This window comes from Mytilus trossulus, chromosome 10, assembly GCF_036588685.1.
Source record: "Mytilus trossulus isolate FHL-02 chromosome 10, PNRI_Mtr1.1.1.hap1, whole genome shotgun sequence".
Taxonomy (NCBI): domain Eukaryota; kingdom Metazoa; phylum Mollusca; class Bivalvia; order Mytilida; family Mytilidae; genus Mytilus; species Mytilus trossulus.
In genome coordinates, this window is record NC_086382.1 from 367571 (window position 1) to 394878 (window position 27308).

Consider the following 27308-nt stretch of genomic DNA (forward strand, 5'->3'; position numbering starts at 1 on the left):
GAGTCTAGGTTTACCTTTAGTGTGTAATAAATACAGCTATTTTTGTGTTGACAGAGTCTAGGTTTACCTTTAGTGTGTAATAAATACAGCTATCTTTGTGTTGACATAATCTATGTTTACCTTTAGTGTGTAATAAATACAGCTATATTTGTGTTGACTGAGTCTATGTTTACTTTTAGTGTGTAATAAATACAGCTATATTTGTGTTGACAGAGTCTAGGTTTACCTTTAGTGTGTAATAAATACAGCTATCTTTGTGTTGACAGAGTCTATGTTTACCTTTAGTGTGTAATAAATACAGCTATCTTTGTGTTGACATAATCTATGTTTACCTTTAGTGTGTAATAAATACAGCTATATTTGTGTTGAAAGAGTCTAGGTTTACCTTTAGTGTGTAATAAATACAGCTATATTTGTGTTGACATAATCTATGTTTACTTTTAGTGTGTAATAAATACAGCTATTTTTGTGTTGACAGAGTCTATGTTTACCTTTAGTGTGTAATAAATATAGCTATTTTTGTGTTGACAGAGTCTATGTTTAACTTTAGTGTGTAATAAATACAGCTATATTTGTGTTGACATAATCTATGTTTACCTTTAGTGTGTAATAAATACAGCTATATTTGTGTTGAAAGAGTCTAGGTTTACCTTTAGTGTGTACTAAATACAGCTATCTTTGTGTTGACAGAGTCTATGTTTACTTTTAGTGTGTAATAAATACAGCTATTTTTGTGTTGACAGAGTCTATGTTTAACTTTAGTGTGTAATAAATACAGCTATATTTGTGTTGACATAATCTATGTTTACTTTTAGTGTGTAATAAATACAGCTATTTTTGTGTTGACAGAGTCTATGTTTAACTTTAGTGTGTAATAAATACAGCTATATTTGTGTTGACATAATCTATGTTTACCTTTAGTGTGTAATAAATACAGCTATATTTGTGTTGACATAATCTATGTTTACCTTTAGTGTGTAATAAATACAGCTATATTTGTGTTGACATAATCTATGTTTACCTTTAGTGTGTAATAAATACAGCTATTTTTGTGTTGACAGAGTCTATGTTTAACTTTAGTGTGTAATAAATACAGCTATATTTGTGTTGACATAATCTATGTTTACCTTTAGTGTGTAATAAATACAGCTATATTTGTGTTGACAGAGTCTAGGTTTACCTTTAGTGTGTAATAAATACAGCTATTTTTGTGTTGACAGAGTCTATGTTTAACTTTAGTGTGTAATAAATACAGCTATATTTGTGTTGACATAATCTATGTTTACCTTTAGTGTGTAATAAATACAGCTATATTTGTGTTGAGAGAGTCTATTTTTACCTTTAGTGTGTAATAAATACAGCTATATTTGTGTTGAAAGAGTCTATACTTACCTTTAGTGTGTAATAAATACAGCTATATTTGTGTTGAGAGAGTCTATTTTTACCTTTAGTGTGTAATAAATACAGCTATATTTGTGTTGAGAGAGTCTATGTTTACCTTTAGTGTGTAATAAATACAGCTATTTTTGTGTTGACAGAGTCTATGTTTAACTTTAGTGTGTAATAAATACAGCTATATTTGTGTTGACATAATCTATGTTTACCTTTAGTGTGTAATAAATACAGCTATATTTGTGTTGAGAGAGTCTATTTTTACCTTTAGTGTGTAATAAATACAGCTATATTTGTGTTGAAAGAGTCTATACTTACCTTTAGTGTGTAATAAATACAGCTATATTTGTGTTGAGAGAGTCTATTTTTACCTTTAGTGTGTAATAAATACAGCTATATTTGTGTTGACAGAGTCTAGGTTTACCTTTAGTGTGTAATAAATACAGCTATATTTGTGTTGAGAGAGTCTATGTTTACCTTTAGTGTGTAATAAATACAGCTATTTTTGTGTTGACATAATCTATGTTTACTTTGATCTTTCAACCATCTGACAACTGTCTGTATTGACTTGTTCTGTTTTATTTGTTGCTGGAAACCATTTTGTCTAACTGGAACTGGTTCCTGTTTTTCTGTTTCCTCTGATAATGCTGTGGATGGTAGCTCATCTTTTCCTATAAGCTTACTAATGTAAAAATAGTAAAGTTATTATAATCTTTTAACCAGCAACTGTTACTAGTAACTATCATTGTCACCTATACTGTAATTATTGAGACCATTTACTGTTATTGTTAACCTTTATAGGACAAAAATGTGAGGTTAATTATTGAAACTTCATGAAAATCTTAATAGAGAATAATGCATCTGATATCAGAATGTGAATTCTTACTACAATGTTTTGTAACAATCATCCCATACCATTATTCACATTAATAAAAATAAGTCTCTGAATTGACAGAATATGGTTTTTATAGATTATTCAAACTTTTCTAGATTCTGGGAAATTCATAATTATTGTACCATTGTTGCATGGTTTAGGGATAAATATTTCATGCATTTAACGACAAGGCTTTCCTAGCTTTATAATATCTCAGAGATAATAAGTTGTTGTTCAAGAGTGAATGTTTTATTTGTTGAGGTGAAATGTTTGTATGTTGATCTGTTTGTACTAGGGTTTCTTTTCTATAATATTGTCTGATAGTGTACAATGCTTCTTGTAAGCCCATCCAAATGGAAAATAAACTTTTCTTATATTTTTATAAGCGTACAGATGTAGTTATAATTCATTACAATCTCATCATTTGGCATGATCCATTTCAAACTTTCTTTTCTTTGTAAAGGTTTTCCTACTTTTTATTTATTTTTTTACAGGAGAAAGTGTTTCTGTTTGTTTGGTGGTTTTTTTTTTAATTAAATGTGGTTCATGTTGATTATTATAAACCTATACCATGCAATCTGCTTTTTATACATACAAATTTTATGAACAAAATAGTTTCAATCAATGATCACTAGAAAAATAATATTAGAGTTATCTCCCTTAGGACACTAACCTGAATGTTGACAGGATTGATTTAGGAAGACTGTTTTTCCTGAAAATAAAGAAAAGACATTAATACATTATGTCTGAAGAACCGAATCATATACTGTATTTTCTTTCTAAGTGACTGAATGTACATCTTCATCTTTAAATCTATTATTTTTTTATTCTATACATGCTTTAACAATAGCTCTATTTTTGTAGGCAGTCATCACTTTACTTTTACATTGATACTTTGGATTCATTTATTTTCATGGGTATCAATTTTTGTTGATTGCTGAAAACTTGCATATTCATGGATATTTGATTTTGTGGTTTTGCCTATCTCTGTACAATGTAACAAAGCCTATTGAAAATATGTAATTCATTGAACATTTGAATTTGTGGTTCACCAGTACCTCAAAACCCATGAAAAATTGGTATCCAACGAATGATAATAATTCCACAGTAGTTACCAAATGCCATGCCTCATAGCAAAAATGTATTTAAATGGAGAGTTTTTTCATCGACACTCATACCAAATCTTCTAATATCTATCTAAATCTTAATGGAATTGAAGCTCAGCTGTGACCTGTGTTTTATGATTACACATGTTACATCCATGTAGGTATCATTGTGACACATCAGTTATAGTGAGCTATTATTGACATTTCTTAATGTATATTACACATTATCTGTAAGTTACATAATAATGTGTTGAGTTGTCAATACAAAATTGTACTTTAAGTTCATTTTTCTGAACTATAATATTGTTTATTGTTGTTTTTTTTCAAATCAGATCTATTTTTTCACAGATTCCTAGATTAAATTTTTTATTTATATCCTTTTCCTTTTCAATGCTGACTTAGGATAATATACTTATTATTTTAGGTATTTATTGCTTAATTTTTACACTGGAAGCAAAAATCATAGGAGACACATGTGATAAAAACAAATATATACTGACTTAGAATTCATTTATTTTATTGGGTATCAATTTTTGTGGTTTGCTGAAAACTTACATATTCGTGGATATTTTATATTGTGGTTTTGACAATCTCTGTATACAAAGCCTATTGAAAATATGTTATTCTTTGAACATTTGAATTCGTGGTACACCTGCACCCACAAAACCCACGAAAATTGGTATCCAACAAATAATAATAAATCCACAGTACATATCAATATAACGACAGGCTCTCAAGAGCCTGAATCTCTCACCTGTATTTCAGAGAAGAAGATTTTTAAATGTTAGCAAACTTCACTGATGAACAAATTGTGTAAAATTGTCTTTAAAGAGCAATAACTCTTCAAGGGGTCAATTGACATTTTTTGTAGATCTTACTTTCCTGAACATTATTTACAGTTTATATCCATCTAAAATAATATTCAAGCTAAGATAATAACAAAAATTGCAAAATTTTGTTCAAACTACTAATTCGATTGCAACAACCCAACAATGGGTTGTTCGATTCCTCTGATAATTTCAGGGCTGATAGAAAAAAAATTGAACCTTGCAAACACACCAAGGTCAAAGTTGGAAAGTATTCAGTTGAAAGCAAATCTGTACAGACATGTATGTTCTCCAAAAGTTACCTCCATGTATTATGTATTAGTAAATTAATTTAACTGACAACACATCTACTCAAGTCTGCAATACTGTAGTATATAGATAAACTCCATTAAAAATCATATATATAATCCTGTTTTACAGCATAAATAAACTTTTTGCTACAAGTTAATAAGCATAAAACATTGTACATTTGTCAAATTATAAGATTCTAGAACTTCATTCTCAAGTGCATACAAGTTACAAGTATCTATTCTAACAACTATGTTTTTATATGAAGCAAGGTAACCTCCCATTATGTCAAAATTAGATAAATCAATTTATTTTAAGGGGAGATAATTCTATGTCAATCCTTGACAAGAGAAGATAATTGAAGCATCTTAGACTGGCACTTGATCAATTAAATGTAGAAGTCAATAAATCAGCCTGATTACGTACTGCCAACATTATCTGTAGATATCTATCATAAGAGGGGAGGAATGTAAGAAAGATGGATGACGAACAGAAGAAAGATCAGAATCTCTCAACAGAGGGAAGAATGTAGACAAAAACACGATCCTCAGGATGGACTGTGTTACCAGAATAAAGAATCTAGGACTAAAAGAAAGATAACACACAACTTGTAAGGAGGCAATGGAGAATGCAAATGATGAGGAGTTCTTGGGAATGAGTAGTAAATATAAATGAGATGCCATTGTAAATGAATAGAAGTCAAAGAGCGAGTCAGTAAAGATGAGTAGTCAATATAAATGAGATGCCATTGTAAATGAGTAGAAGTCAAAGACTATGAAATGAGAGCGAGTCAGTAAAAATTAGTAGAATGAGAATGAGAAAGTCATAGACAATGATGAAGAGGCAATGACAATGAGTATAGGAGTCAATGAAAATGAGAAAGTCATAGACAATGATGAAGAGGCAATGACAATGAGTATAGGAGTCAATAAAAATGAGAAAGTCATGGACAATGATGAAGAGGCAATGACAAAGAGTATAGGAGTCAATGAAAATGAGAAAGTCATAGACAATGATGGAGAGGCAATGACAATGAGTATAGGAGTCAATGAAAATGAGAAAGTCATGGACAATGATGAAGAGGCAATGACAATGAGAATAGGAGTCAATGAAAATGAGAAAGTCATAGACAATGATGAAGAGGCAATGATAATGAGTATAGGAGTCAATGAAAATGAGAAAGTCATGGACAATGATGAAGAGGCAATGGCAAAGAGTATAGGAGTCAATGAAAATGAGAAAGTCATGGACAATGATGAAGAGGCAATGACAATGAGTATAGGAGTCAATGAAAATGAGAAAGTCATGGACAATGATGAAGAGGCAATGACAAAGAGTATAGGAGTCAATGAAAATGAGAAAGTCATGGACAATGATGAAGAGGCAATGACAATGAACATAGGAGTCAATGAAAATGAGAAAGTCATAAACAATGATGAAGAGGCAATGACAATGAGTATAGGAGTCAATGAAAATGAGAAACTCATGGACAATGATGAAGAGGCAATGACAATGAGTATAGGAGTCAATGAAAATGAGAAAGGCATGGACAATGATGAAGAGGCAATGACAATGAGTATAGGAGTCAATGAAAATGAGAAAGTCAAAGACAATGATGAAGAGGCAATGACAATGAGTATAGGAGTCAATGAAAATGAGAAAGTCATGGACAATGATGAAGAGACAATGACAATGAGAATAGGAGTCAATGAAAATGAGAAAGTCACGGACAATGATGAAGAGGCAATGACAAAGAGTATAGGAGTCAATGAAAATGAGAAAGTCATAGACAATGATGAAGAGGCAATGACAATGAGTATAGGAGTCAATGAAAATGAGAAAGTCATGGACAATGATGAAGAGGCAATGACAATGAGTATAGGAGTCAATGAAAATGAGAAACTCATGGACAATGATGAAGAGGCAATGACAATGAGTATAGGAGTCAATGAAAATGAGAAAGTCATGGACAATGATGAAGAGGAAATGACAATGAGTATAGGAGTCAATGAAAATGAGAAAGTCATGGACAATGATGAAGAGGCAATGACAAAGAGTATAGGAGTCAATGAAAAGGAGAAAGTCATGGACAATGATGAAGAGTCAATGATTAAGAAGTAAAATTATACAAAAAAAATTCTACCAACAAAAAACTTGTCATTATTAAATATACATTTTTTTCATTTTTTTCATTCTTCCAAAATGGCAAATTCTCAGAAATAATTATGTTGCTTAAGCTTTTGTTAAAACAATGTACTTATGTACATAAAAAGTACTAACAAATCATCAATAATTTTTATTCCAAAATACATGTTCTACACATTCAATTTATATATAACCATCTTAACTGTTTGCTATCACAAAGGTCTGACATTCTGTAGTATTGTTCCCTGTCTGTTCATGTGACAGAAATTACTGTTACCCCTCTGTTTTATAGGATTCCTTATCTTAACACATCTTTAGTACAAGCAGCAATACAACTTTACAATGTATGTAATTCATGTACTTGTCAGGTTTTTGGGGGTGGAAAGATCTCTGATAAAAAATATACATTGTTCATGTTAGTTCACATAGGTCTTTTATGAGGCAAGTTATAAAAGTCAAAGTTAACTGTTTTTTTCCTGTACTGATTTTTATCATCTGTTCTCTATTATGATTACCTTTTGTTAGTAAAAATGAAAAAGAATATGTGAGAGATGGAAAAAAAAGTAAAATAATTCAGTTCTGTAACTTTATCAAAATTTATACCATACTAAAAATACTAGACTACTTGCATGGTAAACTGCACATCATTTTGAGCAGATGACATTTAAAAATGTGACCTTTGCACCATTTCTTGATTCTTGAAAGGGGGTGGTACCAAATGTGTCATCCTGAATTTCCAAATTATAAAGCTTTCTTTTCAAAATATAATAAAAAAAAATCAAAATTTTGTCAAAGTTAAAAAAGGTCCAATCCTCATGTCCCAAAAAAATTTCCTTCCACCCAGCTTAGAAGAGGGTTAAGTAATGCCCTTTCCCGTCTGGCATCAAACGGTCAATTTCAGCTACTGTTATAATTAGTATCCAATTTGTTAAAATTATAACGTGAATGGTTAAGTGGTCTCAAATAATTATCGTTGCACCAAAAATTGCTGTCAATGTCATTTGACAAGAATTCACCCATTATTTATCATGAAGGAACCTCCATAACAACCCTCTTAGAAAGGCATTATTTCGTAGGTTAGATTTTGAATGCATGATATGAATTGCTAGTCCAACAATGTATACATGTAAAGTTACATAAAATCTTACAAGATTTTACATTTTTAACATAGTTCTATCTCTTCTCTATTTATCAAGCCTAAGTACAATCACATTTTTCACAACCTTATTTAAATGTCGTTTACAACTTAAGCATATTAATACCTATATTTCAGAAGAATTTTTGACCTGATCCCTCTCTCTGTGTGGGTGAAATATGTTATGTTTAAAGCCGAGTGCATTAATAAAATGACATTTATGGGATTGCACTGAAACCTTTGGTCTTTCTGACCTTGTCTGACCAAAAAACAAGTTCACATGACATAATTAATAAGACTAACATTAGTACATGACAGACGGTATATCTGTTACAACGATAGTTACAAATACATGTTAGTACTTAGTTATTTACAACTGACGCCAGCTTTAATGGTAACTGTCACATATTATATATACTTATGTTAAAAGTCAACAACATTTAGTACAATGACTGACTAACTTGTTTTCACAACTAATGGCTTCCTTGCCAGGGACGGATCCAGCCATTTTCAAAAAGGGGAGGGGGTTCTTATTCAGGATAAAGGGTGGGTTGAATCAACCATTTGTCCCTATTCAAATGCACTGATTGTCAAAAAAAGGGGGGTCCAAGTTCCAACCCTGAAACCCCTACCCCATGGACACGCCACTCCTTGTTATTCTCTTTCAAGACAGCAATCTAACTACACACAATATCACTGGTTCATTTATTTTAAGAAAAAAATCAGGAATAATTTAAAGTGTTTTTTTATGAACTTTTCAATCAAATTTTCAACACTGTAAAACAAAAATCCAAGAATATCATACTATTTTAAGAACATATGTTTTCAAAATTTGAAAAGGTTAAGGCCCCTCTACCCTGTATCCACTTCTGAAAATAACGAGATCTGGATATGGACACAATTATGAATTTATGTACTACTTTAAAAATTTACCAATATATGTAAAATTAAAAAGATGCAATACAATTGAATGTAGAATTATTTCTTACACAGCTGACATACTCAGTCGTGCACACTATTTGTACACATCTGTGACACTAGGAAATAAATAACAAAAGATGATATAATTAGAGATGTGATCTATTCTACTGTCATGTGACATCTGGTTTCACTTCTTAATATCTTCATTTAGAAAAGATATAACTAATTATAATGACAGGTATCAAAACTGTTATTGGTCAGAACATACAATTATAAATATATGGAAATACTTTCTTACAATTCAGACATATGTTTGATATTAACAAAAAAAGATTTAATCAAGTTTATTCTAAATTTTGTATTGAATGTAATTGTATTATCATTATCTGATATTTTCCTATAAAACTCATAAAATAATGTTTTTTACACAATTTAACAACTGCCACATCACATTTCCATACTAAGTGAAGTGGCTCTTGGGGTCAATGTGTCAGTAAGCTTAATTCCAAGCCATCATTTCTGTCCCTCAAAGTCCAGCATAAAATTGTTTTCAAATGGCTGTCCAAAATTCTGGCCCTTCATATAAATGCTGGTATCTAATGACCTAGCTTAGATGGTCATTGTTTACCCTTGAAATTTTTGTAAATTAAGTATCTATATCTTGAAAAAGCATGAAATAATTGCCACTGGACGTTTATTGAGCAAAAAACAATTAATCATGTAGGTCTGTAAGATGCTTACATTGAAACAAAAATAATTAACAGTATTGAGTGCACACAGGACAAACTCCTGGCAATGCTACTGCTACACTGGGACTAACAATAATTAACAGTATTGAGTGCACAAAGGACAAACTCCTAGCAATGCTACTGCTACACTGGGACTAACAATAATTAACAGTATTGAGTGCACAAAGGACAAACTCCTAGCAATGCTACTGCTACACTGGGATTAACAATAATTAACAGTATTGAGTGTGCAAAGGACAAACTCCTAGCAATGCTACTGCTACACTGGGATTAACAATAATTAACAGTATTGAGTGCACAAAGGACAAACTCCTAGCAATGCTACTACTACACTGGGACTAACAATAATTAACAGTATTGAGTGCACAAAGGACAAACTCCTAGCAATGCTACTGCTACACTGGGACTAACAATAATTAACAGTATTAAGTGCACAAAGGACAAACTCCTAGCAATGCTACTACTACACTGGGACTAACAATAATTAACAATATTGAGTGCACAAAGGACAAACTCCTAGCAATGCTACTGCTACACTGGGACTAACAATAATTAACAGTATTGAGTGCACAAAGGACAAACTCCTAGCAATGCTACTGCTACACTGGGACTAACAATAATTAACAGTATTGAGTGCACAAAGGACAAACTCCTAGCAATGCTACTACTACACTGGGACTAACAATAATTAAAAGTATTGAGTGCACAAAGGACAAACTCCTAGCAATTCTACTGCTACACTGGGACTAACAATAATTAACAGTATTGAGTGCACAAAGGACAAACTCCTAGCAATGCTACTGCTACACTGGGACTAACAATAATTAACAGTATTGAGTGCACAAAGGACAAACTCCTAGCAATGCTACTGCTACACTGGGACTAACAATAATTAACAGTATTGAGTGCACAAAGGACAAACTCCTAGCAATGCTACTACTACACTGGGACTAACAATAATTAACAGTATTGAGTGCACAAAGGACAAACTCCTAGCAATGCTACTGCTACACTGGGACTAACAATAATTAACAGTATTGAGTGCACAAAGGACAAACTCCTAACAATGCTACTACTACACTGGGACTAACAATAATTAACAGTATTGAGTGCACAAAGGACAAACTCCTGGCAATGCTACTACTACACTGGGACTAACAATAATTAACAGTATTGAGTGCAAAAAGGACAAACTCCTAGCAATGCTACCACTACACTTGGACTAACAATAATTAACAGTATTGAGTGCACAAAGGACAAACTCCTGGCAATGCTACTACTACACTGGGACTAACAATAATTAACAGTATTGAGTGCAAAAAGGACAAACTCCTAGCAATGCTACTGCTACACTGGGACTAACAATAATTAACAGTATTGAGTGCAAAAAGGACAAACTCCTAGCAGTGCTACTGCTACACTGGGACTAACAATAATTAACAGTATTGAGTGCACAAAGGACAAACTCCTAGCAATGCTACTGCTACACTAGGACTAACAATAATTAACAGTATTGAGTGCAAAAAGGACAAACTCCTAGTAGTGCTACTGCTACACTGGGACTAACAATAATTAACAGTATTGAGTGCACAAAGGACAAACTCCTAGCAATGCTACTACTACACTGGGACTAACAATAATTAACAATATTGAGTGCACAAAGGACAAACTCCTAGCAATGCTACTGCTACACTGGGACTAACAATAATTAACAGTATTGAGTGCACAAAGGACAAACTCCTAGCAATGCTACTGCTACACTGGGACTAACAATAATTAACAGTATTGAGTGCACAAAGGACAAACTCCTAGCAATGCTACTACTACACTGGGACTAACAATAATTAAAAGTATTGAGTGCACAAAGGACAAACTCCTAGCAATGCTACTGCTACACTGGGACTAACAATAATTAACAGTATTGAGTGCACAAAGGACAAACTCCTAGCAATGCTACTGCTACACTGGGACTAACAATAATTAACAGTATTGAGTGCACAAAGGACAAACTCCTAGCAATGCTACTGCTACACTGGGACTAACAATAATTAACAGCATTGAGTGCACAAAGGACAAACTCCTAGCAATGCTACTACTACACTGGGACTAACAATAATTAACAGTATTGAGTGCACAAAGGACAAACTCCTAGCAATGCTACTGCTACACTGGGACTAACAATAATTAACAGTATTGAGTGCACAAAGGACAAACTCCTAACAATGCTACTACTACACTGGGACTAACAATAATTAACAGTATTGAGTGCACAAAGGACAAACTCCTGGCAATGCTACTACTACACTGGGACTAACAATAATTAACAGTATTGAGTGCAAAAAGGACAAACTCCTAGCAATGCTACCACTACACTTGGACTAACAATAATTAACAGTATTGAGTGCACAAAGGACAAACTCCTGGCAATGCTACTACTACACTGGGACTAACAATAATTAACAGTATTGAGTGCAAAAAGGACAAACTCCTAGCAATGCTACTGCTACACTGGGACTAACAATAATTAACAGTATTGAGTGCAAAAAGGACAAACTCCTAGCAGTGCTACTGCTACACTGGGACTAACAATAATTAACAGTATTGAGTGCACAAAGGACAAACTCCTAGCAATTCTACTGCTACACTGGGACTAACAATAATTAACAGTATTGAGTGCACAAAGGACAAACTCCTAGCAATGCTACTGCTACACTGGGACTAACAATAATTAACAGTATTGAGTGCACAAAGGACAAACTCCTAGCAATGCTACTGCTACACTGGGACTAACAATAATTAACAGTATTGAGTGCACAAAGGACAAACTCCTAGCAATGCTACTACTACACTGGGACTAACAATAATTAACAGTATTGAGTGCACAAAGGACAAACTCCTAGCAATGCTACTGCTACACTGGGACTAACAATAATTAACAGTATTGAGTGCACAAAGGACAAACTCCTAACAATGCTACTACTACACTGGGACTAACAATAATTAACAGTATTGAGTGCACAAAGGACAAACTCCTGGCAATGCTACTACTACACTGGGACTAACAATAATTAACAGTATTGAGTGCAAAAAGGACAAACTCCTAGCAATGCTACCACTACACTTGGACTAACAATAATTAACAGTATTGAGTGCACAAAGGACAAACTCCTGGCAATGCTACTACTACACTGGGACTAACAATAATTAACAGTATTGAGTGCACAAAGGACAAACTCCTAGCAATGCTACTGCTACACTGGGACTAACAATAATTAACAGTATTGAGTGCACAAAGGACAAACTCCTAACAATGCTACTACTACACTGGGACTAACAATAATTAACAGTATTGAGTGCACAAAGGACAAACTCCTGGCAATGCTACTACTACACTGGGACTAACAATAATTAACAGTATTGAGTGCAAAAAGGACAAACTCCTAGCAATGCTACCACTACACTTGGACTAACAATAATTAACAGTATTGAGTGCACAAAGGACAAACTCCTGGCAATGCTACTACTACACTGGGACTAACAATAATTAACAGTATTGAGTGCAAAAAGGACAAACTCCTAGCAATGCTATTGCTACACTGGGACTAACAATAATTAACAGTATTGAGTGCAAAAAGGACAAACTCCTAGCAGTGCTACTGCTACACTGGGACTAACAATAATTAACAGTATTGAGTGCACAAAGGACAAACTCCTAGCAATGCTACTGCTACACTAGGACTAACAATAATTAACAGTATTGAGTGCAAAAAGGACAAACTCCTAGTAGTGCTACTGCTACACTGGGACTAACAATAATTAACAGTATTGAGTGCAAAAAGGACAAACTCCTAGCAATGCTACTGCTACACTGGGACTAACAATAAACTACCAATCAATACTAGGAATAATAACTTATGACTTAATATGACAGAATTAACGCACTAAACCATCAAATCTGTACTGCAATAGCACTTTCAATAGTCATTTCGATAACGGCATAAAAAACAGCATTATAAATCGGCAGCTGATAACTTAATGTTTAAAATCCTTTAAAGATTTTTAACATCAATTTAACCATTAACTTTTATTCTTAGACATAATTCATCCTTTACGATTCCTTATTCAAATAAAATATTTTCAATTATGATAATTCAAAGTGTGAATAGGTTTAAATCATATGAAATCACTTTTAAATTGCAATAACAGTTAAAAAGAGAGATATTATAAACCGAAAATTTCTCTGCATACTTTAACAGGGGAAGTTTTGGTGCAGAATTGAAATATCATCTTAAGTATGACAAAATATAGATATGACACAATTTTTAATCAACAACTCACACATTTAGGATCTTAATTTTGACATTAATTCTCTAGTTATTCAATGGTAATCTGTATTAAGATTTTTTACATAAATAAGGCTGTTAGTTTTCTTGTTTGAATTGGGTTTTTTTACATTGTCATTTTGGGGCCTTTTAAAGCTGACTATGAGATATGGGCATTGCTCATTGTTGAAGGCTTTATCTTGACATATAGTTTTTAATTTCTGTGTCATTTTGGTCTCTTGTGGAGAATTGTCTCATTGGCAATCATACCACATAGTCTTTTTTTATATTGTGGCCTGTAGGTCCTGACCACAAAAATTTTGCAAAAGCACAACAGGGTTGACCTCCAGATTTTCCTTAAGGTCATCTCACCAGGAAAACTATTTCTGAGAACTGTGAAAGAAATCAAATATCTGCCCCATTTCCCAGACCCTGAGGTTGGAATTTTGAGTGAAAAAAATTCATGTACAAGTGAAAATATTTTCTATTTGTCTATTTTGGCACTCAGCTGAGACAAATCAATTAGTATTTTATGTTTTACAAAATAAAAAATTAGAAATTAGAAAACCAAATATATAAATATATAAAGTTTTTTTTTTTTTTTTAAATTAAGAAATTGAACACCTTTTTTAGGAAAGGAATATGTGAAAATCAATGTAACAAATTTTTCATTTTGTCACTAAATAAATGTATCCAAAAACATTTTATTAAAAAAGTCGTTTTAAATTACAGTAGCTTAGAGTGATGAATTGATTAAAAGATTACTATATATCCTATACCTCTCCAAATACAATGACCATTCATTTTAAACTTTAGTCCTAACGTGGGAGAACCAAACTTGATTGCCGTGGTGATTAATGGTCTGACGAAACCTTTTAATGGTGAGGACAATTTTCGCCCTTATCATGTGACCTTAATTTAAATAGATGGTTATCTATCATCATTTTCATCTATGCGTCTGACATTTCCACCGATAATTTGATACTGGGATCGTAACAAAATGGGAAGGAAATGATCATTTGTTCACATATTTCAATTGTTTCATCCAAATTATTGTAATAAGGGAATTAAATACTGCATGCATGGTGTGAAAACATTCATTTCCATATGTCCCAGGACATGGAAAAACAAATAGCAATTCACAAAATAGGGTACACTTTATTACTTTTTAAACAGTCAGGGAAGTATCAAGGGTTTTATTATCTTTCACTTTTCCAATTTGTAATACTGTGAAAATGTAGGTACTTTTCTATAAATTGGATAAATATACCTAATACAGTAGCGAATAAGAATGTGTCGATCCCCAGTACACGGATGTCCCACTCCCACTATCATTTAATATGATCAGTGGACCGTGAAATTGGGGTCAAAAGTCTAATTTGGCATTAAAATTAGAAAGATCATATCATATAAGAAACAAGTGTACTAAGTTTCAAGTTGATAATGGAACAGCTTCATCAAAAACTACCTTGACCAAAAATTTTAACCTGAAGTGGGACAAAAGAACGAACTGACGGCCGGACGGACGAACGAACAGAGCCACAGACCAGAAAACATAATGCCCCTCTACTATCGTAGGTGGGCATAAAAATCCATTATGAAGTGTTCTATACAATTGTTTAGAAATGTAAAAGTACCTTTGCTAATATTAAATAAATAATTGTCTCTAAATGGAGGTCAATAGTACTTTTTTTACTTCTATCTCATTCACACTGCATTTTCCTCCCAAATTTATTTTACATATGATAAAATAAAAGAGTAATGTGCCTAATTGGACACAAATATCTCTGCTAACTTTTTAACATGGAATATCTTGTTAAGATATGTCATGTTTTTGATTTTAGATGAGCACCTAAGATAAAACATATTTAAATGTTAATTCTCAAATACTAATGCTTTTCTTCTTATTATTGAACTTTATTACAGGCTTTGAGTTTGTTTGATTAACATGTTTTTTCCCCAATAAAGCTTGATTTAAAAAAAAATGAGTTATCTCCCCTCAGCCATGAAATCTTTAACAGATATCACCTTACTAATGTCCAGCCTACTTTCAGCAAGATCCACCTACAAACTTATCTGATTAAAATACAAATTTATCACAAGATTTACTGTCAATGTTATCATTATTTTACCAATATAAATAAAAACAATTTATGTCCAGGCCAGGAGGTTGTCAGTTTCGGCTATCAATTGTCAATCATTGAGATAACCTGTCACGTCAGGACAACCTCCAGACTTCCTTATGGTCAGGCTATCTGCTGGGTGTTATAATGATAAACAATCACCCATAGCTGCTCTTTTGATTAAAATATAAATCCACGCGAAATAGTTAAAATTTATAAATTTGAATTATTTGATTAAATATTTAACCACAAGAAATAGTTAAGAGTTTGCAAAATTGAATTAACTATTGAAAGCAGATAAATATTGCAGAAGTAAAGTGGTTGATGGATATAAGAAGATGTGGTATGAGTGCCTGAATGAGACAACTCTCCATCCATTAGTCACAATTTGTAAAAGTAAATCATTATAGGTCAAAGTACAGACTTCAACGAGGAGCTTTGGCTCACTACAATCAGCAAGCTATAAAAGTCCCCAAAAATTACTAGTGTAAAACCATTCAAACTGAAAAACCATTGTATATAAAAAAAAACAAGAAACAATATAACACAAAAGAACCACATCAACAAACAACAACTACTGAACATCAGGTTCCTGACTTATTAATAGGACAGGTGCAAAAAAATTAATAGGTACCAACCTTCACCCTTACCTGAAACAATAGTGTATCATAACAACATAGAAAGACACATCTATATAATGGAACATGAGAGACTATAGGCACTTCAGCTTCCTCCACCAACAAAAACTGACCACCAGGAAATAGCACAATAGTGTCGAAAGTGGTTTAAAGACCAATCAATCAAAACATGTGATGCTTTAATTCTTTTCATTTTTACGCAACCTTTTAGTTTGAGTAAAAATTTTAACTCACAGGTCCTAATAAAAATATTTTTTGTTTTTGTTATACTGTTTTTTCAAAAAGGTGAAATTATGAACTAAAATTAAGCATTCAATATTCTAATCCAACCATAACTTACGATGTCGCTCTAAAATACAGGATAACGTAAAGTAAGAACTGATACAAGTTCATGTTTACGTGGTATTATATTGTTCAGGAAATTATTTAGCATGTCTATTTTAAATAAATGAATTATAATTAATTTAAACTGAACTATTTTTTTTCTAAAGTGCATCTTGAAAAATTTCAATAACAAACCCAATTGTTATTTTCATTAAAGAATTATCAACAACATACTGTAAGTAACCAACTTATTTTCGCGGATATTTTATTTCATGTTTACGTCCTTTCTAGCTCAATTTCACTGCGATTTAATTTTGCAATTTTAACATGTACTTGATATAATTACACAAGGAAAGATCCAAGTTTAAATTTTTGCTCCGATTTATATTTGCGTTATTTTTCTTTTTGTGAATGTCGCGATATTAAATTCCTCATGATATTTTATTGGTGTACAGTACTGGTAACTTTACCACACATTAATACATTATTGACTAGCCTGTTTTTCTCCAGAATTCTCTGTTTTAATTCAAATGCCAATTGTTAGACGAGATTTAAGTAGGAAGATTTTGTAGTTTTTTCAATACCTTAGAGAAATCATAATGCAAGTTTTAATGAATAAATGCTCCATGAATTTTTTATGGCAGCCAATTAAAAAAAAATAGTGATTCCAGGGTATAAATATTTACATCATGGATCAATTAATAGACCCAGATTTAATAAACAATGCTGTTCTTTTTTTATTAGCAAGGAAATAATCTAATAATGGCTTTAAGTGCCAACAAAATGAACAAATGGTCAAACAGCTAATAATGTGGCTCAATGAAGGGTCATCATCCTAGACAGGAAATCTTTCCCTCTGAAATTAGAAATTCCTGTATTGCACTAGCTAGCAATCATTGGTTCAATTTAATTCCTGTCAAAATATTCCCTCCATTTGTCCACCGACCTTGATAATTATCATGAAGTGCAGTCAAAGGTCAAAAAACAAAAGTACTTCGATGAAAATTCATAAAGGAAAAGTGTAATCAAATGGCAAAACCAAATTCTCAATTACACCAAACCATGGATAACAAACTGTCATATTACTGACTTGTTACTGCCATTTTCTTATGTAGAAATACATAAAGGTCATCCTCGGCACAAGAGAAAACTGACCTTTTTAGAAAAAAGTAAAAACACAAAAATACTGAACTCCGAGGAAAATTCAAAAAGAAAAATCAAAAATCAAAAGGCAAAATCAAATGTCCAAACACATCAAAGGAATGGATAACAACTGTCATATTCCTGACTTGGTACCGGCATTTTCTAATGTAGAAAATGGTGGATTGAACCTGGTTTTATAGCTAGCTAAACCTCTCACTTGTATGACAGTTGCGTCAAATTTTATTACATTGTCAACGATGTATGAACAAAACAAACATACTCAAAGAGTGAAAATGTCAAAAATAGGGGTACAGCAGTCAATATTGTGTTATCATCTTAATATCACTAAAGTTGACCTTTCTGTTTATAAAAGATGTCTAGGAAAGGAGGTACCCCCTTTTGAGAATCTTTTCCAAATTATTTCAACCAAACCTCAGACAATTTACCCACGAAAACTTTTGTTTTTTGTTGAATAAATCTTGCCCCTGGAAAGCACCCCTGCATGTCTAGCCTGTATCATCTGGTTTATGTAAGACACTGCAAAGCTTTTAAACCATGACACATTTTCCTTCCGATTTTAAAACAAAAGTTGAAATGTTTATGTTCATGTGATGTATAACAGACAATTAATCAATGCAGTCATTGATAATACACAGATGTATGTATTCAGAACAACGGCTTTTGGAAATTCACCACCCTCTGATATTAGCAGCCTCTAATGCAGACTTGAGTGTCCTTTTAAGTTTATGCCTTGTTTCAAATGTTATACAAGCACTGATTGTTTATTTTTTGGTTGTTTAAAAATAATTGAGAATCTCAAAACTTTTTAGCATCTACATTTAAAAGATTCCCCCCCCCCTTTTTTGGGATGTTATGAAATTCACTTTATTATGTGGTTAATTTAGTCATTTAAGGACCAATGGGAGTCTGTATGGATCAGAAAGCAATAGCCATTCTTAAAATCATTTTAGGATCATCTCTATTAATATTTTGTTCTTGTCAAAGTTAATGTTTAAAAGTTTACATGTCAATAAACATTTGAATTTAAATATTTCACATAAATTTGTATCATCCATTAGCATGTAATATTTGCCACCTGGAAGCCATTTATCATTCAATCATCAAGATCAACCCCCTTGTTGGTTGGATTTGATTATTCCCAGCCCATACAATTTTCCTCCCATACATCTACATTCATCAGAAATCCATACTCATGGTGTAAATTTCCCCTCAAGTTAGCTATGCATGTCACATTGCCCCTCCTCTCTGATGTATTTGTCCTCCTGTCTATAAATAAATGTCTTGTACAACCGTTAAAATCATGTTAATGTCTATCAAAATAATTACAACTTGAACGAAGGTTAAGTTAAAAAGATTTACAATTAATCATTTAGGATTTTAAAACATGTATACTATTTCAAAATAAGACATTAATTATTCTTTAATTGATCATACAATGTAAAAACATACTTTATACATATAGACATGTCGAGATTCATTTTTTCATTCATCAATTTTTAGACATGTTATATGCTACCATACTTTTTAACAAACATTTTTTCAAGGCAGCAGTGTCACATGAATGTATTTCTGGCTTATTTGAGACACTCAGGTTAGCAACAGATATGAATAAGCCAAAATATTTACTGACGGTTAGTTAAGAGGGGGCATTATTAACTTATTTTTTGTGTATTTGTGTTAGTACATTTTAATCTTCACTTTTTTAATATATCTAATACATATTTAAGATTTTGCATTTCTTGAAAATAATAATCAAATTGAGAATGGAAATGGGGAATGTGTCAAAAAGATAATAACCTGTGGCTGACCAAAGAGTAAAATAGAGGTAAATCTTATTTTTGTCGATATTTGATTTTGTGGTTTTTCAAAGTGTTTGTTTACATCATGCAGCCTATAAAAACAATTGTACATTATTAAACATTGAAATTTGTGGTTTCCCTATACAAACCAAATTGATTAGAATAATGTATACTTGCTGCATAAAATTACATAAAGGATTATAGGGCATCCACTTATATCTTCATGATAATTGATCAAATGCTATTTGAAATTTTGACTTTAAATTGATTGATTGTTGGTGTTTTAAACCCACTTTTTGGTCTATTTCGTGGAGGCCAGTTTTGATTGGTGAAGATAGCTGTAATGTCTCTAAACAAATTATAGATATCAATAAAGAAACTTTGAGCAGTAGCGCACTTTTTGGGCAGTTTTATATGAAATATTGGTAACCTATGTACTGTGCACAAGTTTGCATCATTGCATTCCTAGCTCCATTTACCTACTACCCCCTATTTTATTCCTTTTGTTTGTTAGTTTTGGTTACAGAGGGAGGGAAAAATATCAAGTTTCAGATGCATTAGAAAACTTCCAAGCCACACATCTATTTCATATTTAAAATCAACCACCTCTTTAAACAATATGTGGAGAAATTCAATTTATAAATTCCTCCATAGGCAAGTCGGCAAGGTCTATTAAATGACAATGCAAAAATTTCAGGATCTGCCAATGTTTACACAGGTTTATTAAAATTATGACAAATTCTAATTTCATTTTCATTACTTGAAGAAGAACGAGATTCAAATTAAACTGACCAGATTTAGTCTCGTTATTAGACACGTAACAGCAGGACAACCGAAACAAAAAACCCAATATTCCGAAGAATTCTCTTCAATTTTCCGTCTTACTTTGTTGACATAATATTCCGTCCTCCTGTCAAAATACACAGAAATATCATTAAAAACTGATTAATTAGATAAAATAGCCCCCACTCTAAGCTACCACAAGCTAAGAGGATATAAGATTTGTTTTTGGTATTTAATTGATACTTGTAATAGGTTTACCTAACGTCCAAATTAAAAATGTTTGGATTATTATGGTTCTATCATATTGTTTTCACCTTAGTATTAAGGTGTAGTCTGTAATTAATTTTTACCTGAGATTCGTGACAAGGTAAATTCTTTAGATGATTTATGGCTGAACATCTGCCAATAAAAATTTAAATTATTAGAGTTATTCCCCCTTACTTATAACTTGAAGTCCAAAACTATAAATCTTTTTGAAAAATATGCATTCCTGATATAGTTTTTTTAATGCAGTAATGTCCATGACTGACAGTAACTGATCTGAAACAATTTTTTTTGTTTATCAGTGAAAATTCTCAGCATGGTACAGAATATTTAAATTAACTTGTGTATTATAATTATTATGCACAGAAACTAAGTGGTGTAATTCAATAAAATGCCCATGACACATAATTCATTTTCCTTCTTTCATTTTTTTTTTCTGTGCCCCCACACACTCTTATCTCTGCAATACTGTGATATAATAAGAAATTGAAGGGAATAAAAAAAGAAAAAGAAATTTCTGGATTCTGAGCGTGAGTCTTCAATTGCCTTTATTAACTTTTTGAAGATTAGAATCCTAATATAGATAGACCTTAATCTCCTTTGCACAATTTCAACCTCTAAGGTCACGAAATAAACCCTTTCAATGAAAGAAATAATATACATTAGGGGTGAATTTGGTAGGAAAGTAAAGGCTAATTTTCAATCTAACAAGAACCATAACTCCTTAACAGAAAAAATGAAAATCATTAATACTGAACTTCAGCAGTATAAAAAGATTTAAATTAAAAAAAAAAAAATTTAAAATTGAAAGCTTCTTTTAATATAGTTATTGCCTGCCTCCACCTAAATACCTGGCCTGCTTCACCAAATTAATAACTGGGTTTCCCCTTTGAAAACTTGGTTAAAAAAAAGGAAAATACTATATATTGACTATATATATACATATACATGTACCTTTAAAACTTAAACCAACCACAAAATTAAACTTCAAACATATCAGATGAAGATTAATCAAATTTGTGAAGAAATTCTGCATTTAATCCGATACCCAATACTTCCTTATTTTATAAATCAAAAACGTTTTTCTCATTCTTATTTTAATTTTTTATTAGTTTATAAAAAAAAAAAAATGATTATACATCATTGATGAGGTCATGTGAGCATCATTATCAGCTTATGAAATCCATTAAAACTAATTACAGGGATATTTTAACGACATTTTACATTCCTATAGATTCTAATGATACAATCGTAATACTTTTATCGGCTGGTAAATCATCGTTTTCCCCAATAATTAAATACATGCAGTTAAACCTGCTTTTTAATAGAAGATTTTTAAAATGAGCAATAAAATGTTATTTGTGCAGGTTTATTTATTGTCAATTACAACAATGAGCTGCAGAGAATAGATACTGGAGATTTTATTATTATTCATTATTTTATTTGGTAAAGTCGACCACAAATCCTAATGTTCAGTGAATTAGCACAAATTTTCTATAGGTCAATGTATGCAAATCTTGGAAAATCCACAGAAATAAAAAATTTAGGAATTTTTTTTTTCACAAAAAAATAAAAAAAATAAAAATCCACAGTACATTATCATAACAAAGGATAAACCCTCTTTTTTTTCTTATTAAATTACTGTTTATGTTTAAGATAAAAAGAATAAAAAAATATGAGGTTGAAAAACCAATATTCCTTAAAAAAAATCATTATTTAATTTCTGAAAAATTAGCATGAATATCTATGCTAAATGTAACATGAAACTAAAGTTCCTTAGATATTCTATACATAATTCAAGCAAAAATTGTTATGATAATGATTGGTATAACTGGATAATTCATATCATCAACATGGAACAACTGTAATGCATGTAATAAAAAAAAATTGTAACATGTGCAACAATATAATTGGGTTTTTTTCAGTATGAATTATAAAACTGCTGTTTTGTTTAGCTGTCCCCCAGAAAAAAAAACATTTTAAGTAACCTAATATTGCCTGGAGCCTACCAGTACTTTTTTGTTTTATTTTGTTTGTTTTCTTATTGCTGGAAAACTAGAGGCTCTAAAGAGCCTGTGTCGCTCACCTTGGTCTATGTGCATATTAAGCAAAGGACACAAATGGATTCATGACAAAATTGTATTTTGGTGATGGTGATGTGTTTGAAGTTCTTACTTTACTGAACGATTTTGCTTCTTACAATTATATCTATCATGAACTTTGCCCATTAGTAACAGAGAACTATATTTGGTAAAAATTTACATAAATTTACCAAATTAATGAAAATTGTTAAAAATTGACTATAAAGGGCAATAACTCCTTAAGGGGTCAATTGACCATTTAGGTCATGTTGACTTATTTGTAGATCTTACTTTGCTGAACATTATTGCTGTTTACAGTTTATCTCTATCTATAATAATATTCAAGATAATAACCAAAAACAGCAAAATTTCCTCAAAATTACCAATTCAGGGGCAGCAACCCAACAACCCATTGACCGATTCATCTGAAAATTTCAGGGCAGATAGATCTTGACCTGATAAACATTTTTATCCCGTGTCAGATTTCCTCAAAATGCTTTGGTTTTTGAGTTATAAGCCAAAAACTGCATTTTACCCCTATGTTCTATTTTTAGCGGTGGTGGCCATCTTGGTTGGTTGACCAGGTCACGCCACACATTTTTTTAACTAGATACCCCAAAGATGATTGTGGCCAAGTTTGGATTAATTTGGCCCAGTAGTTTCAGAGGAGAAGATTTTTGTAAAAGATTACTTTAATTTACGAAAAATGGTTAAAAATTGACTATAAAGGGCAATAACTCCTAAACGGGTCAACTGACCATTTTGGTCATGTTGACTTATTTGTAGATCTTACTTTGCTGAACATTATTGCTGTTTACAGTTTATCTCTATCTATAATAATATTCAAGATAATAACCAAAAACAGCAAAATTTCCTCAAAATTACCAATTCAGGGGCAGCAACCCAACAACCGATTGACCGATTCATCTGAAAATTTCAGGGCAGATAGATCTTGACCTGATAAACATTTTTATCCCATGTCAGATTTCCTCAAAATGCTTTGGTTTTTGAGTTATAAGCCAAAAACTGCATTTTACCCCTTTGTTCTATTTTTAGCCGTGGCGGCCATCTTGGTTGGTTGACCAGGTCACGCCACACATTTTTTAAACTAAATACCCCAAAGATGATTGTGGCCAAGTTTGGATTAATTTGGCCCAGTAGTTTCAGAGGAGAAGATTTTTGTAAAAGATTACTTTAATTAACGAAAAATGGTTAAAAATTGACTATAAAGGGCAATAACTCCTAAACAGGTCAACTGACCATTTTGGTCATGTTGACTTATTTGTAGATCTTACTTTGCTGAACATTATTGCTGTTTACAGTTTATCTCTAACTATAATAATATTCAAGATAATAACCAAAAACAGCAAAATTTCTTCAAAATTACCAATTCAGGGGCAGCAACCCAACAACCGATTGACCGATTCATCTGAAAATTTCAGGGCAGATAGATCTTGACCTGATAAACATTTTTACCCCATGTCAGATTTGCTCTAAATGCTTTGGTTTTTGAGTTATAAGCCAAAAACTGCATTTTACCCCTATGTTCTATTTTTAGCCATGGCGGCCATCTTGTTTGGTTGGCGGGGTCACGCCACACCTTTTTTAAACTAGATACCCAATGATGATTGTGGTCAAGTTTAGTTTAGTTTGGCCCAGTAGTTTCAGAGGAGAAGATTTTTGTAAAAGTTAACGACGACGGACGACGACGATGACGGACGACGACGGACAACAAGTGATGAGAAAAGCTCACTTGGCCCTTCGGGCCAGGTGAGCTAAAAAGGGGGGTGGTGGTATTAGAAACAGAGAGAGATAACTGCTGATGTCTGTAAAATAACTGTTGCCAACTCAATTTCCGCAAAAACTGACAACTGGACGCCTGGACATTGTAATTAAAAGCAATTTAATAAGACGAAAACAGTTTTATTTCAGTTAACATAAATTTCACAAATTCTCAGACAATATTTCTTCTCTGTCATTTATAATTAACTTTTTTGGAGGATTTATCATTTTAAACGATTTGTTTACCTATAAATTCTAATAAATCTGTCATAGTTCTTTCTCAGTCTAATAACTTAGTGAGAAAACAATTTAATTTTACTTTTCACCAACGATTTCCGTGTCAAATCAATTTTTGAGATAACGCTAAACCCTCTCCTCTTGCTTGCTTATCCTTTTTTCCTTTCAGATCTGTTTTCGCAGATAAAATCACGGCAATTTGTCACTACGTAAATGACGACCAATTGATCCTTTAATCAACGATCTATCTGACTACCAGTGCATTCCTACTCTCCCGTGGAAATAACATATCAATCTGGCCGATATCCACCACATACAAAATCAATTTATTTTCATTAAGAATGGAGTTTAAAGCCATGTGCCTTGTCCCAGAATTATGGTGTACTTTGTCAGTTGTATTAGTCAGAAGCCGACATGCTGAAAAACAACTGGGACACTAATCCGGACAATGTGTCACAAAGAACATAAAATATACCGCCACAATCTATCATGGGAAAGAAAATCAAATCATCTTCCTATAGTAAAAGGACAAGTGAACAGGATATTCAGGTCTCACTATTTCAATTTCACAAAAATGTAGAAAAAAGTAAAATCACGAAAAGTACTGAAGTCTGAGGAAAATTTAAAACAGAAAGTCTCTAATCAAATGGCAGAATCAAATGATAAAACACATGAAATAAATGGACACCAACTGTCATATTCCCGACTTGGTACAGGCATTTTCAAAATAACGAAAATGGTGGATTGAAGCTCATGTGGGAAATCTCAATCAAATACCACATCATCTATATCAAGGAAGAACCATCCATAGTCTTCCCCTCCCCCTCCCCCCTCCCCACACGATTTATTGACTGTCTATAAACAGTGTGTCAGGCCACAAAAAAATGAGTCAAATTTGTTGATCACTAAATAAGTAAGAAGTATGTTGGTTAAATAAACATGTATTCCTGTTTTCATGAACTCATTTTTTTTTTTATTTCATTGCTTAATTGCAAAGACTATAAGGATCAATGATAAAAGAGATTATAAGAGTAGTATATTGCTATTTAAGTCAGATATCCAAGTGGATAAAATTATGTCTAAATATCACACTTTCTATTCATGATTGGTAATTGTGCATTTATCTTGTTTGTTTGTCCATATTCATACATTAATTTCACCTATTATGTAACTGAACAAGGAGATTACTTTTGTCTCAAATTAAAAGTGAGCTTTTATTGCATCTGAAGGTCTAATTACAACTTTTAGATGAAGGAGAGCAATAAAGGGTTCCACTGTCAAAATGCAACCATGGTTGACCATGGTTACAATCGCTAACCATTGATAACCATGGTCAGACCATGGTTGGATGTGCTGAAAACCATGGTCAACTATGGTTTTACACTTTGGTGACCATGGTCAACTATGGTTTTACACTTTGGTGACCATGGTCAACTATGGTTTTACACTTTAGTGACCATGGTCAACGATAGTTTTACACTCTCAGGTGACCATGGTCAACTATGGTTTTCCACTTATGCAACCACCATCAACCCCTGACTATGGTTGACCATGCTCTTATCAACTGTGGTTGACCATAGTCAATTTGACAACCATGGTGTACTGCCTTTGTGAACACTGTTCCTTAAATTGCTTAATGGCGTCTTCTTAGTAAATCATGGTGCATGGATTTTGAGACATGACTGGCCTCAAACTGTAGCTTTTTATAATATGGTCCTTATGATATTTTTTTCACAATTTGCAGAGTCTGCAAATAATAAAAGAATATCATAAGCCATATTTTAGTGCAATGTTTCCGTAGGTAATTTGACCCCACCTGACAGTTGGAGCCTAGCTGTCATAAACATCCAATGCTGATCTAAACCAAACTGAAAGGACAGAAATTCTGGCTTGGTTTAATCATTTTACAAGAAGAAATAAATACATCGTGTTATAATTTTGATATCATCCATTATGCATAGACTGCCTTCTGTGTACCAACATGAAAGAATATGTATCATCTGAACGAAGTCTCAAATCAGAACAAACACAAAAACCTGCAACCAAAATGAAAAATAATAACATGCATCAAATAACATGATATTTAATCTCACCAATAAAATACTTAATTATTTAACAGATTACTACAAGTTTTATTAAATTGCATGTTCAAAACCTCAAAAAATTAAATCTCAATTGAAAATAATAGTTCTTGTGTGTTCATATTACTGGAAAACTTATAAATATGAGAAGCTCTGGCATATCAAATGTATTCTAATAGAAATTAGATTCAAATATAAAACTATTGGCGTAACGCTCCACAGTACATGAATACTGAATTTGTCAGGAGGAATATTAATACAATTAAGACAGTA

At 32.2% G+C, this 27308-nt stretch overlaps 1 protein-coding gene across 7 annotated transcripts in view; it reads right to left on the reverse strand.

The window, feature by feature from the left end:
- LOC134686692 (transmembrane protein 135-like) overlaps positions 1-27308 on the reverse strand; it is a 97851-nt gene that overhangs the window by 7215 nt on the left and 63328 nt on the right. For 4 of the 7 annotated variants that reach the window (XM_063546373.1, XM_063546370.1, XM_063546372.1 and 1 more), the window contains exons 7-8: positions 2940-2978; positions 1923-2074 (exon numbers count right to left, since the gene is read on the reverse strand). In XM_063546373.1, the coding sequence (XP_063402443.1) occupies positions 1923-2074; positions 2940-2978 (191 nt within the window). Of the gene's footprint in view, positions 1-1498; positions 1552-1869; positions 2075-2939; positions 2979-27308 lie in introns of all 7 variants that reach the window. The other 3 variants (XM_063546368.1, XM_063546374.1, XM_063546369.1) reach the window with 2 other exon arrangements.